Genomic DNA, 19,565 nt, shown 5'->3' with positions numbered 1-19,565 from the left:
TAAACACCGGGGAAGATCTTCCCCGTGTGTTTACATTTACCCTGCGAGCCGCGATTCACTTCAGGATTCAGGGGCGTACTTAAGCGTACGCAGAATCCTGAAGTGGTTAATATTCACTGCACAGTAGTGTTGTCCGATCATGAATGATTCGGATCTTTGATCCGGATCTTTTTTGTGAGTCGAATCATCCGAGATTCGGTTCACAGTGGATGTCTGGAAGAAATAGGAACTGCAGCTTCTCTCACTGCTGCAAATGATTCAAAGATTCGGATCTTTTCAATGATCCGATTCGAATCATTGAAAAGATCCGGACTTCCCAGTATAGAACTACTAAAACGGCCCACCTCTGTTGATATGACAGCCTCCCCAGGACGATCGCCCGCACCCTCCCCCCACACACTGACAGCACGAACGCCCGCACCCCCCCCCCCCTCCCCCTGAGTGACCGTCATTATGCCCCGTTAGACCAAAGACTGGTGGGAGTGTCTGAGGGCTGGGGCTTGGGAGGGCTAAAGAATCACCAATCAGGAAGCAGAATAAAGGAGGATATTACATCACAATTGGCTTCATACCAGTCAGTCAAACATGGAACCTGCCATGAGCTGTCAGGAGCATCAATCTCTGCAAATACTATATAAAAATTCTGTGAAATCCAAACGTGGACAGTGAAATGCATATGTAATGTAAGTACAGCCAATATTAAGCTACTGATATATGTGTTTTTTATACCTAACAGCTCCTCTTTAAAATCCACACATTTTATTTGGCCATTTGTCCCAGTTATTACAACGTTAAAATTATATCCCTAGTATAATGTATGGTGACAATATTTTGTTTGGAAAAAGACATGCATTTTTTCAGTTTTACATCCATTACAAATTTTTAGCCCATAATTTAATAATAATATGCCCTCTTGACAAAGATATTAAAAAATGTTATTTTAGGTGTAATAGTAGGTGTAATTTTAATATTATGCCACAAGATGTCCCCATTGAGCGCTTCCTATTCCCATACAATAACGTATGCAATAGGAAGCAATGTGCTGCTACATTGTAACTAAGGAAGTGACTCAGGTATCAACGGATGCCTGCGATCACGGTGGCCTGCAGGTAAATTAATGAATGGGAACATTTTCCCATTCATAAATCTAACTATCGGTGGCGGGAGGAAGTGTGGCGGATCTATTTCAGAATGAACACTGTTTTTGAGCTAAAACAGTGTTCATTCTCGGCGGACATGCACGGATTGGCACAGGGGACTTTTGTCCCCTGCAGCAAATCCTCCCCAACGCTCCTGGCAACATGACTAGCGCATCCCTGCGGCTGTGGCAGCTGCCGCTGCGGACGTGAGGCTCACATCCCAGCGGCAGAAGTGGCTAAAGGAATCATAAGGCAATTTTTTTAAAAAAGCAGATCTACTTGGGGCTTCCTTCAGCCCCTGGGAGCTTATGTGTTGCTCCGCTCCCAGACGGTCTCCGGGGTCCCCTCCATTGCAGACACCGGCCCTGCAAGATCAGCTGCTTCTGCACCTGTGCGAGCAGCCGCTACGTGAGCACAAGCAGCACAGCCGCACAGAAGCAGCAGAGCTGCAGTGAGGGTCACATAAGCCGCCAGGGACTGGAGGAGGCCCCAGGTAAGTAGCTCTCTCTCTCTCATATTATATATATATATATATATATATATATATATATATATATATATATATATATATATATATATATATATATATATATATATATATATATATATATATATATATATATATATATATATATATATATATATATATATATATATATATATATAGCCTGATGATTCCTTTAAGTACTTGCCGACCGCTCCACGCCGATTGGCGTGAAAGGCTTTTAATGAAGCTAGCAGGAGATCGCGCGCGCATCTCTGTTTGGAAGGCGGAGCTCCGCTCCACCTTCAGTCTCCCAGCGGCGATCACTGCTTGGAGACTGTTAAAACTGTTTCGCCATCTTTTAACAGTGTACAGCGCTTTGTCACACGGCTGTCCCCCTGGCACTCACCAAAAAGATCCACTGTCATAGGCTGAAGCCTATGACAGTCTATCACGATAACTGGCTGGCTGGGGGAGGGTAGCAAAATAAATTTTTAAAAAATTGTCTGATTTATGTAAAAAATAATTGGGGGAGGTGTTTGGAAATCACTTGTGTGCTGAGTTGTACGGCCCCTGCAGCTTGGCCTTAAAGCTACAGTGGACTATTAAGTAAAAAAATGCCCTGGTCACTAGGGGGGTTTAAAGAGACACTGAAGCGTACCATTTTTGCCAATTTTACCTTATGATTCGCTTCAGTGCTCTTAAATGAGGGCTGCAGAGCCCCCCAAATCCCCGGGAGGGCAATCCGGCAGGTATTTCCTGAAAGGGGCAGAGCTTTCAGCTTCAGATTTGCCCCTCCAGACGTCAATCGCGGCACATCGCCGCCTCTTCCCGCCCCTCTCACTCTTCCTTCACAGAGAGGAGAGAGGCGGCGATTGACGTCAGGAGGGGCAGAGCTACAGCTGGAAGCTCTGCCCCTCAGCGCAGCAAAATCCACAACCAAGTTGGTCATGGATATTTGCAGAGGGATTTGGGGGCTCTGCAGCCCTCGGTTAGCGGCAGGGACACGGCGGATTACTTGTTATGCGAGCACTGAAGCAAATCAGAAGGTAAAATTGGCAAAAATAGTTTGCTTCAGTGTCTCTAACACTGTGGTCCTCAAGTGATTAAGCATACTTTACTTTATGTACAGTTCCCTAAAAACGAGGCTTTGGCCAGTATGTGATCGTGTTACTATAGATTTTTTTTCTTTAATAAAATAAAAACATACTCCAAAAATACTACTATGCAACTACATTTATTGTTAATGTTGACATTGCAAGAATGACTCTGTATCAGCCTGTTCTTCATACACAGTACTGACAGAGCCAACAGCACCTGAACAGAAATTAGTATACAGAGTCAGTTTAACTCTGCTTGAGTAACCTGTCAAACCTTCCACACTCACTACCTCTACAGAGACCAACACACACTTTCAGCTCAAAACACACACTTTCAGCTTGTTCCCCATTAGTATAAGAAGAGTGAAATACTAAGGTCAACAAGGTTGGCTCTAAAAACAGTAATGTAGAATAATGCATGATTGATCAAGGCTTCAAATTATTTTGAGCACACTAAAGGTGGCCAAACACTTATGCCTGGTACACACCATGCAATTTTCTTTCAGACGGACAAGTTGACTAGATTATTTCCGACAAATCCAATCTCATTTAAATTTTTCTGATTGATTTTGTATATAAGTAATCAGAAAAACGATCCGAAATCAGATCGGACCTGTCAAAAATAATAGTTTCGACCACTTTTTACTTCTGGGCAGCTCATGGAACTTTTATAGCCTTGGTGTGGATATTACCCTTTGTTGTAATCGTTTCGACCAGTCTATCTGACGGGAAATTGCCACGCGTTATAGATCACCACCAGATCAACCATCAGATAAATCCCTCTCTAGTCAAATCTGATCAGAGTGGGATCTATTGGCTGCCCACACACAGATTTTCAATCTATTTCAGCATGAAATTGATTAAAATTTCTATAGCCACCACCACTTGCCTGGCCGCCCAAGTCTCCTCCTCCCATGTTTGATAGCTTTTCCCTGTGCCGCAGCGCTCCTCCCTGTGTCTACTCTTACTGTGAATTACAACACTACCACCTTCAACAAAGTTAGCCCAGGCCTCGATGGCCAATTATCAAAAAATACTTTACAGATATGAATTAAAACCAAAATTTTAAAACCATTAAAAACACATAAGAAACTCAGGAATAGCCCAACAGAGACTATTCTTTCTCCGCCAACTGAAGAAGTTTGGTATGTCTCAGAAACTCCTAACGAGTTTCTACTCTGCCACAATCGAATCTGTCCTCTGCACCTCCATCCTGGTTTGGTATGCCGGTTCCTCTGCTGGCGACAGGCACAAGCTACAGAGGGTCATAAGATCAGCGGAGAGAATCATTGGCAAACCACTCCCCCCTCTGGACTTCCTCTACAACTCCAGACTGCACTCCAGGGCCTTGAGGATAGCCAGTGATCCCTCACATCCAGGCTACCGCTTCTTCAGTCGCCTCCCCTTGGGGAAGAGATTCCGGTCTATTGCCACCAAGACCTCAAGGCACCGGAACAGCTTCTTCCCCTCAGCCGTAAACTCACTGAACTCTATGCACTCTATTCCCATCTGCTGATCTTTTTCTCATTCTCCCCCTTACACGTCGGCTTACCGTAAAAGCCTGCCCACGATGGTGTCTGTTGCTCTGTGAACTTTTGTACGATCTGTGTTCTTAACTCTCTGTGTGTATATTTGATGTGATTGTTGTATTTTTTGCTTATATCTACACTCAGGCCTGTATGCCAAGCCCAATTCCGGGCACGACCAGTCGTGCTTGGCGAAATAAAAGTTTCTGATTCTGAACATGCACCCACATCCACACAAGCCACATGCATGCACACCAATGACTGAGCAGGATAATTTTGCATGCACCAAGGTGTAGCAATTGCCCTATATACTGCAACAGCTGTTTGAAAATAGTAGACCGCTAAAGTTCTTTTTATTGCATTCAGAATACACAATTCTCTGTTGCTTGTACCAAACGAGGAGAGTCTTTTCCCAATAGTGCATAATCTTTATATTGATATCTCAACAGCACAACAGACTTTTCCCCTTTCAGCTGGTAGGTAGGTAGCCATTCACCAACCCCAGGCAGAGCGGGGACGCCCGCATGATAAAAACTCAAGCTAAGGCAAGGGGTGAGAAGATTCTGTGAGGCGCATACCCGAGTGCGGTAACAACAGCGGCAGAAACGGCGCATAGCCATCTGAAAGGTGAGCAGGAGTGCGGTACCCTGAAAGTGAAAAGAACTACACATACGGTATGGAAACCAGTAGTGGCGCACAACTTGACAAGTCCCGGGCAGCGTGAGTAAACATGTAAAAGCACATATGAACTAAGCATACTGCAGTATGAACTGTGCATAACTCGGAAATAACATCAAATTTTGAATTAAGGGCCTATGCACTGGGACATTTGAGGAATAGAAGTCAAGTCAATGAACTGCACACTAGTTATGGGATTTCTGTTTTAAAGGGACTGGTGCAATAATTTGGGGAAGGGGTTGATTTTGCATTGCATGTGGAAAGTGGTTTTACTAATACAGCAGTCAATTATCTAATTCACCCGTTCTCCAAGTGTGATAATTTAATTTATTGTAAGTCTATGAAATGCACAAAAATTATAGGTTATTAATGAGTTATACCATAGCAGTTCCGAGTGCACGGCTGTTAGCCGTATGATGTAGCTCAAATAAGCTCAAAGGTTAAAGTAGCAAGCCAGTTCCATCACTAGTGCATCACACACCACTTTCAGCTGAGTAGCAAGTCTAAGCATAAAATGCAATGCACTGATTCCATATAACCAACAGCAGTTCTTGCATAGCATAAGGGATATAGCATGAGCAGCCAGTAGCACGTGTAAAGGCTCATACACACATCAGACCATAGTCTTTGGAAAATGAAAGATCACAGACTAATTTTACCCCCTTCCATGTAGTATGAGAGCCATACCTTCACAGTCTATTCTATGAAGCTGAACTCCCCATCAGACAGAAATGTTTGCAAGATGCTGCACACAAAGATGCTGCAGATATTCAAAAGATCAGTATCTGCAAAAGATCTATTCCTGCAAAATGCATTCATAGTCTATGATATCTGCAGATCCTCATACACACCTTGTTTAACAGACATTCATCTGCAGATCAGATCCACCAGGATGGATTTTCAGATCTGCAGATGAATGTCTGATCTGCAGATAAATGTCAGTTAAACAAGGTGTTAATGATGATCTGCAGATCTCATAGACTATGAGCATGGCTCTCATACTACATGAAGGGTGGTAAGATTGGTCTGTGATCTTTCATTTTCCAAAGACTATAGTCTGATGTGTGTATGAGCCTTTAGTCTCTTTGGGGGATCGCCAGGTCCCTGCATTTCACATTCCCCCACGGATGTGCAGTGGCTCTATTACTCACACTTGTAGCATCCTCTCATCGGCGGCTGTGAACTTTGATCTACCCGTTTTCCAGCATGATAGCAGCATCGGGAATCAGGCTCCGAGCAGTGTGCGGCTGAACAGCGGTGGGCGCGGCCGGCCTCCTGTAGCTCCTCCCACCTACATGTTTCGCCCAATGGGCTTATTCAGGGTGTGGCTTAAGGCAGAGAGAAGTGGTTCACCTGTTATATACTCCGATTATCTACTCTGATTACAGGTCACCTGACTTGTTTCCGGGCGTCATCTTGGTTAGTGGCATAACTTGCCCACATTACAGATCTGAACTTTCCGTATCTATGCGGGCATGCATATTGTTATTAAAAGTTTCATAGCTAACAGCTGTGGGTCATTGGGTGAGATCCAGGTAAAGGATTTTTTTTTACCATATATCAGTTGGAAATGTTTATTCCGCTACGAACAATAACGTTATCCAATCACATTCATTCAATCCACCACTTCTATCGTTTTGCTTTATTCAGCAACTCAGACTAATTACATGCTTTCAATTCAGTCTCCTTTTGCATCATCTGATCACTCTTAATGGTCATAGTTAGGGTTGCCGCGATATACCGGTATTACGGTATATCACGGTTTCAATGTGCATGGTAATCATACCATGCACATTTGCAAAATACCATTTTTTCCCGCTGCCTTTCGCCGCTTCCGCATCATCGCCACTTCCGCATCACTGCCACCGCCGCCATTCACATTTCCCTGTCTACCTCCATGAAAAGCAAGCTCCCGAAGCTATTTCCTGGTTGCAGGAGGCTTGCTGATGCACTGCGCAGGTGCCGGATGGGACGCGCGCCCTATGATGACGCACCTGGAACGCAGAGACTGCTCCCCCATCGGCTGGAGCGCACACGCAGCAGAAGAGCGAGAGCAGTGATTGGCTCAGTAACAGGGCTCTTGTCCCGCCCATCACGGCCAATCAAGAGACAGCCTTTGAAATCTGCCTCTTTAGTATTGCGCGGTGAAGCGCTGAATGTTCTCTGATATCCCTCTGCCATTCTTCGTTATCCTGCTGCCACTCAATGCCCAGCCCAAGCTCTACAAACTGGACTGGTAAGATGGGCACATTTTAGGCATTATTACATCGCCGGCATTTTTTCCTTTCCACTTGTGCCACCTATGACTGCACTGCCTACACCCTATCCCTGGCTACCTATGCTACGGCCACCTATTACTGCCTACACCCTATCCCTAAGTACCTATGCTACGGCCACCTATTACTGCCTACACCCTATCCCTGGCTACTTATGCTACGGCCACCTATTACTGCCTACACCCTATCCCTGGCTACCTATGCTACGGCCACCTATTACTGCCTACACCCTATCCCTGGCTACCTATGCTACGGCCACCTATTACTGCCTACACCCTATCCCTGGCTACCTATGCTACGGCCACCTATTACTGCCTACACCCTATCCCTGGCTACCTATGCTACGGCCACCTATTACTGCCTACACCCTATCCCTGGCTACCTATGCTACGGCCACCTATTACTGCCTACACCCTATCCCTGGCTACCTATGCTACGGCCACCTATTACTGCCTACACCCTTTCCCTGGCTACCTATGCTACGGCCACCTACTACTGCCTACACCCTATCCCTGGCTACCTATGCTGCGGCCACCTACTACTAGTTACACGTATTCCTGGCTACCTATGCTACGGCCACCTACTACTGCCTACACCCTATCCCTGGCTACCTATGCTACGGCCACCTACTACTGCCTACACCCTATCCTTGGCTACCTATGCTGCCAGCACCTACTACTAGCTACACTTATTCCTGGCTACCTAATGCTACGGCCACCTACTACTGCCTACACCCCATCCCTGGCTACCTATGCTACGGCCACCTACTACTGCCTACACCCTATCCCTGGCTACCTATGCTGCGGCCACCTACTACTGGCTACACCTATCCCTGGCTACCTATGCTGCGGCCACCTACTACTGGCTACACCTATCCCTGGCTACCTATGCTGCGGCCACCTACTACTGGCTACACCTATCCCTGGCTACTTATGCTACGGTCACCTCCTACTGCCTACACCCTATCCCTGGCTACCTATGCTGTGGCCACCTATCCTGCCTACCTATGCTACCGCCACCTACTACTGCCTACACCCTATCCCTGGCTACCTATGCTACGGCCACCTACTACTGCCTACACCCTATCCCTTGCTACCTATGCTGCGGCCACCTATCCTGCCTACACCTATCCCTGGCTACCTATGCTACGGCCACCTACTACTGCCTACACCGTATCCCTAGCTACCTATGCTGCCAGCACCTACTACTATCTACACTTATTCCTGGCCACCTATGCTACGGCCACCTACTACTGCCTACACCCTATCCCTGGCTACCTATGCTATGGCCACCTACTACTGGCTACACTCATTCCTGGCTACCTATGCTATGGCCACCTACTACTGCCTACACCCCATCCCTGGCTACCTATGCTGCGGCCACCTACTACTGGCTACACCTATCCCTGGTTACCTATGCTATGGCCACCTACTACTGCCTACACCCTATCCCTGGCTACCTATGCTACGGCCACCTACTACTGGCTACACCCTATTCCTGGCTACCTATGCTACGGCCACCTACTACTGGCTACACCCTATCCCTGGCCACCTATGCTATGGCCACCTACTACTGCCTACACCCTATCCCTGGCTACCTATGCTACGGCCACCTACTACTGCCTACACCCTATCCCTGGCTACCTATGCTACGGCCACCTACTACTGCCTACACCCTATTCCTGGCTACCTATGCTGCGGCCACCTACTACTGGCTACACCTATGTCTTACGCCACCAGGACTTTTGCAGGAGCAGAGTGAGCCATTTTACAGTTCCAGCGGGAGTGGGGAACCCCACACTGGGGTGGACGGGCACATTATTTAATGTAAGGGAGGGGGGTCCCAGGTCCAAATAATTGTATAATACTGTATACCGTGGTATTTTTTTTTGACGGTTATCATACCGTGGAATTTCATACCGTTGCAACCCTAGTCATAGTATACAGAGAGCTATCACAAATATACACAAATCTGTGGATAGGATGAATAGAATGAACAATAGATGCCCACACACATCCAACAAAAAATTGGGCCCTCAATCTCTTGGACATACAGGAAGGGAGTGCATAGGATGTTAACATTTCCCATATACATCCAAATACACTGAAAAATCTATTTCAGAGTTTAAACCATGAGGTGACAGTGTTCCCAGCTTATAGATCCACATAGTTTCACTACTCTTCCTGTGTCATGTGACAAATCCTGGAGGTCAAACACTAGAGGTCTAGCAGCATACACACTGGACCTCTACTGTTTGAACTCTAGCTTCTGCCACATTACACAGGAGGAGCCCTGCAGCATGAGGTGCACTGGCGGGACAGGTGGGGTAATAGCTCTGCTGCCAACACTCTGCCACCAGCGACTTGCTGCCACGCCACTGCCAATTGAGCAAAATTTTCTGTCCTGCGCAATCCCCCAATTTTGGACATAAATCGATCAGGCATAGTTTGCAACATCAATTTCTAGCAGATCTAATTTGTCGGATCTCAATGGGTAAAATAGTCTATTGCATAGCCATCGTTAGTGTCAAGTGCAGTACTGCTTTAAACATTGGCAATATGTGCAAGATAATACAGTATAAAAATATAAAAAATGCCAGCTTACCCATTATCTGGGAAATCATTTTTAGTATCCATCTCGCCAATAATGACACAGAATACCCTGCAAGTAATCATCAATACAAACTAATAAGCACTTTGGAAATAATCAATGCAGTTGTGACTGAGACAATTACTTTAATGGTGACATACAAAATATTACTAATAGTAAAAGTATATAAAAAGACATTTTTAAAAATGACATACCGTTCCATGCCCAAGTTTAATAAATGCTGCAATGCAACTTGGGTGGAAAGAGATGGGAATGGTGACACTGCAATACAGTTCCTTGTCTAGTGAAACAAAAACAATGTTTACATGCATAAATAAGTATACTTTTTATATTATTATTTTGCAACAGAATACCGGTACTACAAAAAACATAATGAAAATTGGTTCATCCTTATTTTCTCAGCCTTAAAAGTGTTTGGACTAATTTATAAACAGGGATTTGGCTAATTTTACTACTAAGGAGTTGCTGTGCACCGGATAATTTGTTATATTGGACTGGTATGTTCACATTGGAATCTGTTGACATAACATAATGCTTCAGGAAACAGGATATAGTACCCTTATACCACACCATGCTAACCGAAATATATAATCCAAAAATCTTTATTGACAAATTACAATACAATAGAAAAAAATAAAAAAAAAAAATCACCAAGCGGTGATAGGAATGGTGTCCTCAATAATCAATATTAATTAATAATACAAAATAACAGGTCCTTCTCATCCAAGATACAGAGATGCCATAAAAATATACATAATTACTGATTACACGTAATAAAAAATTAGATACGAAAAACTAAGAATGTGGTTTTGCCAGAATAGCAGCGTCACTGTCTGCAGGCTATGCAACAGAAAAAAATGCAACCAGTTTCTTACACAGTGCAAGCCAGGACATCAGGAGGATATCCTCTAGTCAATTCCAAGTCAACAGGCAGTTTCATGAGAAGGCAGAATATTCTCCAATCCCTGAATCGGCAAGAAGCAGAATATAGCAGAATCTTGTTATAGCAAACCTCTGGATATAATAAACTCAGCCCTCTGGTCCCAGCAAATGCATATGTATAAATATACAATGTATGACCAATTCTGACATTCCGTGTCTTCCCTAAAGTAAGACATACCCTGAGAATAAGACCTAGCAGGAATTTCAAGAATGCTTGAAATGAAAGACATCCCCCGAATTTAAGCCCTAGCTAGGCAGCAGCCCACATGACACCAACAAGTCACGCTCAATACAAAGCCTGGATACAGGAGAGCAGCAGTATAATGTGAGTTCTACAGTCCTAAGTGTCAGGCAATTTGTGTTTTTGTTGGAGCCAGCCCTCCTGATCTGTTGTGATAAGCATCAGCAGCACTTCACCTCTTCCCAGGACACACAGCTTATCCTATCATAGCTCTGGGGAGCCTGACAGAGTTTTCTGCCTGCAAGAAATAGACTCTTATGCTGGGCATACACGGTACGTTGTCACCCGTGTAATCGAGCCGCTGGCTCGATTTCGGCGCGTCCCCCCGGATCGATTCCCGGTCGTCCACTTCTTATCTTATCTTCGTTTATTCTTTTGTCCTGCCCGCCGGTATCGAGCGCGGAATCGATCCAGCGGGTCATCGGACACGTCGGAAATTATCAGTCGAGCCATCAGCGGCTCGGTTACACAGGTGAAAACGTACCGTGTATGCCCAAATAACTCACATGATCAGCAGAATCAATTTCTTGTAATTGAGAGCCAATATCTGCAAACCACAAGTTCTGTGTATGTTGCATGTGTTTCAGCATGGCATACAGTATGCAAATTTTGTATAGGAAAACAACCAGTGTTTGCCCAAAAATAAGACATCCTCTGAAAATAAGCCCTAGCACATCTTTTAGAGCAAAAAGTAATATAAGACAGTGTCTTATTTTCTGGGAAACACGGTAGCAATCTTCTGATATAGTAAACTACTTTCCCTTATCCCTTGGAGTTCACTATAAAAGGGATTCTATTGTATTGTGTTTACCAGGAAGCCCACCCCAAAACAGCTTTAAAGAGAACCCGAGGTGGGTATTTAAAATCTTAAGAGGACACAGAGGCATATCCTGTGCGCTGACATGCCTCTGTGTCTCTGTATTGCCGCCTCTAGTCCCCCTGTAAAAAGCGATATGCTAGAGACAATCCCCTTGTCGCTAGCCTTGTAATTAACTCCAGCCTGTCATTCTATCTGGGCTCCCTTGCCTCTGTCCGCCTCCGTGAGCTTCCTCCAATCGGAAGCTATGCCACAGCGATCCCGGAAGTACCTCCCAGGTTGCGGCTTAGCTTCTGATTGGAGAAAGCTCACTGAGGCGGGTAGCGGAGCCCAGATAGAATGACAGGCTGGAGGTAAATACAAGGCCAGCAACAACGGGATTGTCGCTAGCATAGCGCTTTTTACAGGGGGGCACAGCAGACCCCGGGAGGGTTTAGAGGCAGCAATCAAGGACACAGAGGCATGTCATAGCACACATGATATGCCTCTGTGTTCTCTTAAGAGTTTAAATACCCATCCCGGGTTCTCTTTAAAGTAAAACTGAAGCGATAAAAAACAAAACAAAACAAAAAACACAAAACAACAAACACTTCCCTATGGAGAGGGAAGGCTCTGAATTCTACTGAGCCTTGCCTGTCCCCCTTGTTCCAGTGCTGTCACCCCCATTGTATATATTCGACCAACTGGAATACACCTTCGAGGACCTCTAAAAGCTTCGGGAGCACTCGTGTCTCTGAGTGCTCCCGAAGACAGGCGGCTCTGTACTGCCCATGCATAAGTGCTCCTGAAGCCTTCCAAGGTCTCCCGGAGGCAGCGTAACTTCACCAGGGGACAGCGCTGAAACGAGGGGACCGAGAGGGGACAGGGCAGGCTCAATAGGATCCAGAGCTTTTCCTCTTAAAGTAAGTATCAGACTTCTTTCCCACTACAGATGTGCTTTAAAGAGACACTGAAGCAAAAAAAAATTATATGATATAGTGAATTGGTTGTGTACTATGAATAATTACTAGAAGGTTAGCAGCAAAGAAAATATTCTCATACTTTTATTTTTAGGTATATAGTGTTTTTTCTAACATTGCATCATTCTATATTATGTGCAGATTCCACAACACTCCGCATTCAAAATGAGTCTTTCAGAGCAGTCTGTGAAGTAATGACTTCTCCTCTAGCAGAGAAAACGTAAACAGTTCACTTACAGTTGAGATAATAAAAGTCAGATAACAGCCCTCTCCACGACCAAAGGTGCATACACACAGACTATAGTCTTTGGAAAATGAAAGATCACAGACCAATCTTACCACCCTTCCTGTAGTATAAGAGAGATACTCTACACAGTCTATTCTATGGAGCTGAACTCCCCATCAGAAATAAATCTTTGCAAGATGCTGCACACACAGATGCTATACAGACACCAAAGATCAGTATCTGCAAAAGATCTGTTCCTGCCAAAAATCCATTCCTGCAAATTGCAATGATAGTCTATGAGATCTGCAGATCATCATACACACATGATTTAACTGACATTCATCTGCAGATCAGATCCACCAGGAGGTTTTTTCAGATCTGCAGATGACTGCTTGATCTGCAGATGAATGTCAGTTAAATCATATGGCTCTTATACTACAGGAAGGGTGGTAAGATTGGTCTGTGATCTTTAATTTTCCAAAGACTATAGTTTGATATGTGTATGCACCTTTAGTCGGAGAGTTAATGGCTTGTTTGCATATAGATAACAACTGGAGTTTCTTAACTCTTCCTGTACTGGAAACAATTAGACTGATGTATGTGATCTTAATGTTTTATTTCTTAGCTGTACTACACATACAAATCATAATATCATAATCACATCATAATTTTTTTTTCGCTTCAGTGTCTCTTTAACAACACTGTTGCACATTTATGAATAGAGGGAATTTTTCTGCAGCAAAGCAGAGCTATATAGCGCAACACCATTTTAATGACATTCTGTTACAAAATGACTTCTAAGAACAATCTGGGCTACCCTTTGATGTGGCACCATGTATACAGTCAAGAGGAGAACTATAACCTCTCATAATTATGGCAATTCATTTTTTGTCCTCTGGAAACATAACAGAACAATGCAGCTCTTTATGTACAAAGGACATACCTTGCTTCTGATGAAGTGACCAAAAGCACATTTTTGTTTAATGATCAACTTCTCGTTGTTATATTACTCTTTTTCTTTTATAAACTAAATACATTATAGGAAAAAAATTATAAAGGTTTAGATGGGGACATTACACTATGCAAAGGACATGCTGCAGCCGAAGGCTGATCTACTGATGCTACATAGATTTTAGTATTAAAGAACACTAAGCCTTAATGGCATTTGGTCCTAAAAATAAATACTATATAAAACTGACCTCATCAACATGCATTTTTTGTTATGTGGTAAAACTCACCTGCCCAATAGTAAATTTATCCAGGGCAGCCAACAGTCTACCTACAGATCCCACCATGTTTTCATTGCCCAGATGCTCTTGGCTGAAGACACTGAATATAGAAAATAAAAAGGAGTATGTTCTAGGGCAATTTACAGTACAATGGTGCAAAGGTAAAGCTGTCAAACATTAAAGGGGCACTATAGGGGAATAAAAGAACAACTTACCTTCGGTAACGTCTTTTCCGGAAGTCAAGAGGACAGCACCCCTGCTGAGACTTGTCTCCCTCCCTGACTGAGGACAGGAAGCTGAAAAATAAAAATTTGCATAGCAAATAGGCAGCAGCATAAGTAGGGAACAAGTACCTCCATCTTCAGTTATAAAAAAGACACGGACAACCATTGATGCTGAAAAAAATGTAATTCTTTATTCCTTATAAACCCTCAAAAATTAGGGTGGGTTGCAGGGGTGCTGTCCTCTTGACTTCCGGAAAAGACGTTACCGAAGGTAAGTTGTTCTTTCCCGGAGCGTCATTCGGACAGCACCCCTGCTGAGATGATAACCAAGATTATTCTCTTAGGGAGGGACTACAGCCTGTAATACTTTTCTCCCATAACTTAAAGAGTAACTGTTAGCCCCCAAATTGAAATTTAAAACACTATTGCAATGTTTTATTTATTATATAAGTGAGCCAAAAAGCCAATGTAGAAGTTAAAAATCAATCTAATTTTGTTACTATGTAACCTTTCCCCCCAGCTCCGGACGCAAGCCGCATATCAGATACTGTAGCATGCAGAGCATGCCTATGTCTGGCCGACCCCCCTCTCCCCCCCAGGACCAGGTGCCGATCTATTCGCACCACAAACAGCTGACCGCTCTGACAGGGAGAGAGAGCGGCAGCACTTCCAGAGCAGCACCGCAGAGCAGCCGGCGCCGTGCATCTCTCTCACATGTGATTCTCTCACATGTGACTCGGCGGCTGCTGCTCTGCGGTGCTGCTCTGGAAGTGCTGCCGCTCTCTCTCCGTGTCAGAGCGGTCAGCTGCGGTGGGGAGAATATATTGGCACCTGGTCCTGGGGGGGAGAGGGGGGTCGGCCAGACATAGGCATGCTCTGCATGCTACAGTATCTGATATGCGGCTTGCGTCCGGAGCTGGGGGAAAAGGTTACATAGTAACAAAATTAGATTGATTTTTAACTTCTACATTGGCTTTTAGGCTCACTTATATAATAAATAAAACATTGCAATAGTGTTTTAAATTTCAATTTGGGGGCTAACAGTTACTCTTTAAATCTGTGCTAGCTAAAATATTCAACCTATAATGCTTGACGAAGGTGTTGTGGTTGGACCAAGTCGCAGCTCTGCAGATCTGCTCAATAGTGGCCCCAGCCCTCTCTGCCCAAGATGCCGAGACTCCTCTAGTCGAGTGAGCTTTAATTGTGGAAGATAGCTGTTTATTTTGAGTCTTGTAAGCAGTAGCAATCGTCTGTTTTATCCATCTGGATAATGTTCCTCTGGAAGCTTTGTTCCTCTTGAATTTTCCCGAAAACAGAACGAATATTGCGTCAGACTTCCTCCACTGTTTTGTCATTTTCAAGTATTGAATGAGACATCTCTTTACATCCAAGCAGTGTAACCTCCTTTCTTTCTCATTAGCTGGGTCTTGACAGAATGAGGGTAAAAAGATATCTTGAGTTCTATGAAATTTGGATACTACCTTTGGTAAAAAAGTAATATCTGGACGTAACGTGATCCTATCATCCGATATTACGCAGTATGGTTCTCTTATTGATAGTGCTTGAATTTCTCCTATTCTCCTAGCCGTAGTAATGGCAATAAGGAAGGCTGTTTTCAATGATAAATATTTTTCTGATATATTTTCAATCGGCTCAAAAGGAGCTTCACAAAGTCCTTGTAAAACTGTATTTAGGTCCCAAGATGGAATTCTAGGTCTTATCACCGGTCTCAGTCTCTTTAGTGCCTGAAAGAATCGAATAACAAACTCTTCTTGAGCTAACTTTCTTTCTAGAAAAACGCTTAATGCGGAAACTTGTACCTTAAGCGTACTTGCACTCAGACCTTTTTCGTAGCCACTTTGAAGAAATTCCAATACCGAAGATGATGAATTCACTTCCAATGATTTTTCCGCACACCATCTCTTAAACACTTTCCAGGCTTTGTTATAGATCTGCCGAGTGACCTTCTTCCTACTTTGAATTAAAGTTTCTGTGAGCCTATTGGAGAACCCTTTATCTTTCAAGATGCGCCATTCAGCCTCCATGCTGAGAGGTGAAGGAGTTTCAGGTGCGGGTGAAAAATTTGCCCCTGGTTCAATAGATCTGTTTGAAGTGGGAGTATGATAGGTTTCGAGACTGCTATAGCTTGAAGTAATGTAAACCAAGGTCTCTTTAGCCATAGTGGAGCGATGAGAATTACTTTGGCTTGATCCTGAACGATCTTCTTCAGTACCTTTGGTAAAAGAGGTATGGGTGGAAAAGCGTACATCAGATGTGATCCCCAGTTTATTGAGAATGCATCCAGTTTCCAAGGATTGTCCTGCGGATATAGGGAACAAAACTTTAGACATTTCATATTCGTTCTCCTGGCAAATAGATCCACCTCCGGATGTTCCCATTGATCCACTATTTGCTGATAAACCCGATGATTGAGGGACCATTCGTTCTGGTCTAACTTTGAACGGCTCAAGGAATCTGCCAGGGAATTTGATTTGCCTTTCAGGTGGACTGCCGTCAAGGATTGGATATTGTTTTCTGCCCAAGAAACGATCCGAAAAGTCTGGGTCCATAAGGTCATACTCCTTGTTCCCCCTTGTCTGTTCAGATATGCTACTACACAGCTGTTGTCTGTTCTGATGTTACATGTGTATTCCTGAGAGGAGTACTGAAGTGTTGTAATGCCTGATAAACTGCTTCCAGCTCTCTGCTGTTCGATGACTTCAAAGACATTGTCCTGGACCATTGACCCTGGGCTGGCAAGGAATCTAAGTGGGCTCCCCATCCCCAGGAACTGGCATCCGTCGTCAGCACTTTCTGAACCGGATAATTCCACATACGACCTTCTGCGATGTGTGATTGGTCCTGCCACCACATCAGGGAGACTTTCACATAGTGGGGTATCAATATCTTCTTGTCCAGCATTGACAACTTCTTGTTCCAAGCTTTTAGAATCCATATTTGCAGAATTCTCGTATGAAATTGGCTCCATTGTACTGCTGGAAAGCTGGCCGTTAAAAGTCCTAGTAGAGACATGGCCTTTCTTAGAGAAATTGTCCTTGCTTTCTGAAAAGAAAAAATATATTCTGTAATTGCAGATATTTTTCTAACAGGCAAAAAAGTCCTTTCCTCTCTAGTGGAAATAGTGAACCCTAAAAATTCCATGGACTGACTTGGTGTTAAAGAAGACTTTTCCCAGTTAACCAGCCACCCTAAATTTTGGAGGAATTCAAGGGCTATCTGACTTTGAGTAATTACAAATTCACGAGAAGGACCCCAAAACAAGAAATCATCTAAATATCCAAGCACATTAATGGACCTTGATCTTAGGATGGCTAATACTTCAGCAATTACTTTAGTAAACAGCCATGGAGCTGAAGATATTCCAAAAGGTAAAACAGAAAACTGAAAGTGTCCTACCTTTTCTCCGATTGGAACTGCGAATCTCAGATACTGTTGGGATGAGAGATGAATTGGGATGTGCCAGTAAGCATCCTTGAGGTCTAAGGATGCCAGGAAACAGTCTTTCTGTAGGAGATGAATAACAGAGTGAATGTTGTCCATTCTGAACCTTCTGTATTTTATGCATTTGTTTAAGACCTTGAGATTTAGAATGAAGCGGAAGCTTCCCTGTGGTTTTTTTACTAGGAATACCGGTGGGTAACACCCTAAACTCCTTTGACATAATGGCACCTCTCTTACAACTCTCTTTTGTAATAAGGACATTATCTCCTGTTGAAGAAATATCTGTTGTTCTGGATCTACTGGGAGGGGGGTAACCAGAAATTTTAGTGGTGGGGGTTGATCGAATTCTATCCTGTATCCTTCTAGTATGATCTTTAGTAACCACTGATTTGTCATGTGAATCTGCCAGAACTCGAAAAAATGAGCCAGTCTCCCTCCCACCGGAATTCTGGCGTCATTGTTTGTCAGATCTACTAGGGGGTGCAAAATTGGTCTTTGACTTCTGTGGTCTATAGGGAGCCCATCTTTTCCTGTTTTGGGTCTGCTTAACTCCTGGGTCAGACCTGACGGGTCCTCGAAAGGACCGTCTAGGTTGATAGGGTCTTTTCTTATTTGGAAAGTTCTTTTTATTATCAGCGGTTCTATCCAGAGTCTCCTCGAGTTTAGAACCAAACAACAAGGCACCTTCACATGGTATACCACACAGTCTAGACTTGGATGCATTATCACCGTTCCACGTTTTCACCCATACTCCCCTTCTTGCTGAATTTACCAAAGCAGTAGTTCTTGCTGTTAATTTTACTGTATCATCGGCTGCGTCTGTAAGATAATTAGTTGCATTAAATAATTTAGGAAAGTCATTCAGGATCTCATTCCTAGGCACTCCCATTGCAATCTTAGTCTGTACTTCTAGTAACCAGGATTTAAGAGACCGAGTCACAGCTGTAGAAGCTACTGCAGGCTTGAAAGTAAGAGAGGATGATTCCCATGCTCTGCGTAAAATATTGTCCAGCTTTTTATCAATGGGATCTCTAAGATTACCAAAATCCTCAAATAATAGGTCAGTTTTCCTTGACACTCTAGACAGAGAAGGATCTAATTTGGGCGGAGGACCCCAAAAAGCCTGATCCTCAGGACTAAAGGGATATTTTTTAGATAGAGACCTAGGCCAAAAAGCCCTCTTTTCAGGGTTACTCCATTCCTTCTTAATTAAATCTTTCAAGGAAGAATGAACCGGAATAACCTGAAATTGGGGATCCGCCAAACCAACATACATCTCATCTAACGGTGTCAAGGATTTTTGTTCATCTTTTATATCCATTGTTTCATACATTTCTGATAAAAGGCTTTTCATTAATTCTGGACAAAAGGCAAATCTTTGATGATTATCTGATTTAACCCCATCCTCTTCTGCAGAAATATCTTCTAATTCTGAAATTTCTCCTTCTGATAATTCAGAAGCTTCTAAATCCTCCTTCTTTCTTTTCCTTTTTTGAACCAAAGGGGGTATTAAGGATACCGGGGACCCAGGTGGATCTATGGTATTAGCAGAGGCCGTATTATCTGTATTCTCAGAAATCAGTGGAACATCTGCTGAGGACACTGCTGGAATAGAAGTAGAGGTAGAGGCTATAGCTGAGTCTTTAATTTCT

General features: G+C 43.7%; 1 protein-coding gene across 5 annotated transcripts in view; it reads right to left on the bottom strand.

Moving 5' to 3' along the window:
• The window catches only part of HDAC10 (histone deacetylase 10), a 105,598-nt gene that overhangs the window by 21,281 nt on the left and 64,752 nt on the right, over nucleotides 1-19,565 (bottom strand). For all 5 annotated transcript variants that reach the window (XM_068276355.1, XM_068276360.1, XM_068276358.1 and 2 more), the window contains exons 15-17: nucleotides 14,237-14,327; nucleotides 10,008-10,093; nucleotides 9,808-9,864 (exon numbers count right to left, since the gene is read on the bottom strand). In XM_068276355.1, coding sequence (XP_068132456.1) covers nucleotides 9,808-9,864; nucleotides 10,008-10,093; nucleotides 14,237-14,327 — 234 coding nt within the window. The remainder of the gene's footprint in view (nucleotides 1-9,807; nucleotides 9,865-10,007; nucleotides 10,094-14,236; nucleotides 14,328-19,565) is intronic.

Source organism: Hyperolius riggenbachi, chromosome 3 (assembly GCF_040937935.1).
Source record: "Hyperolius riggenbachi isolate aHypRig1 chromosome 3, aHypRig1.pri, whole genome shotgun sequence".
Classification (NCBI taxonomy): domain Eukaryota; kingdom Metazoa; phylum Chordata; class Amphibia; order Anura; family Hyperoliidae; genus Hyperolius; species Hyperolius riggenbachi.
The sequence above is the reverse complement of the archived record's forward strand: the minus strand, read 5'-3'. Positions and strand labels throughout refer to the sequence as shown.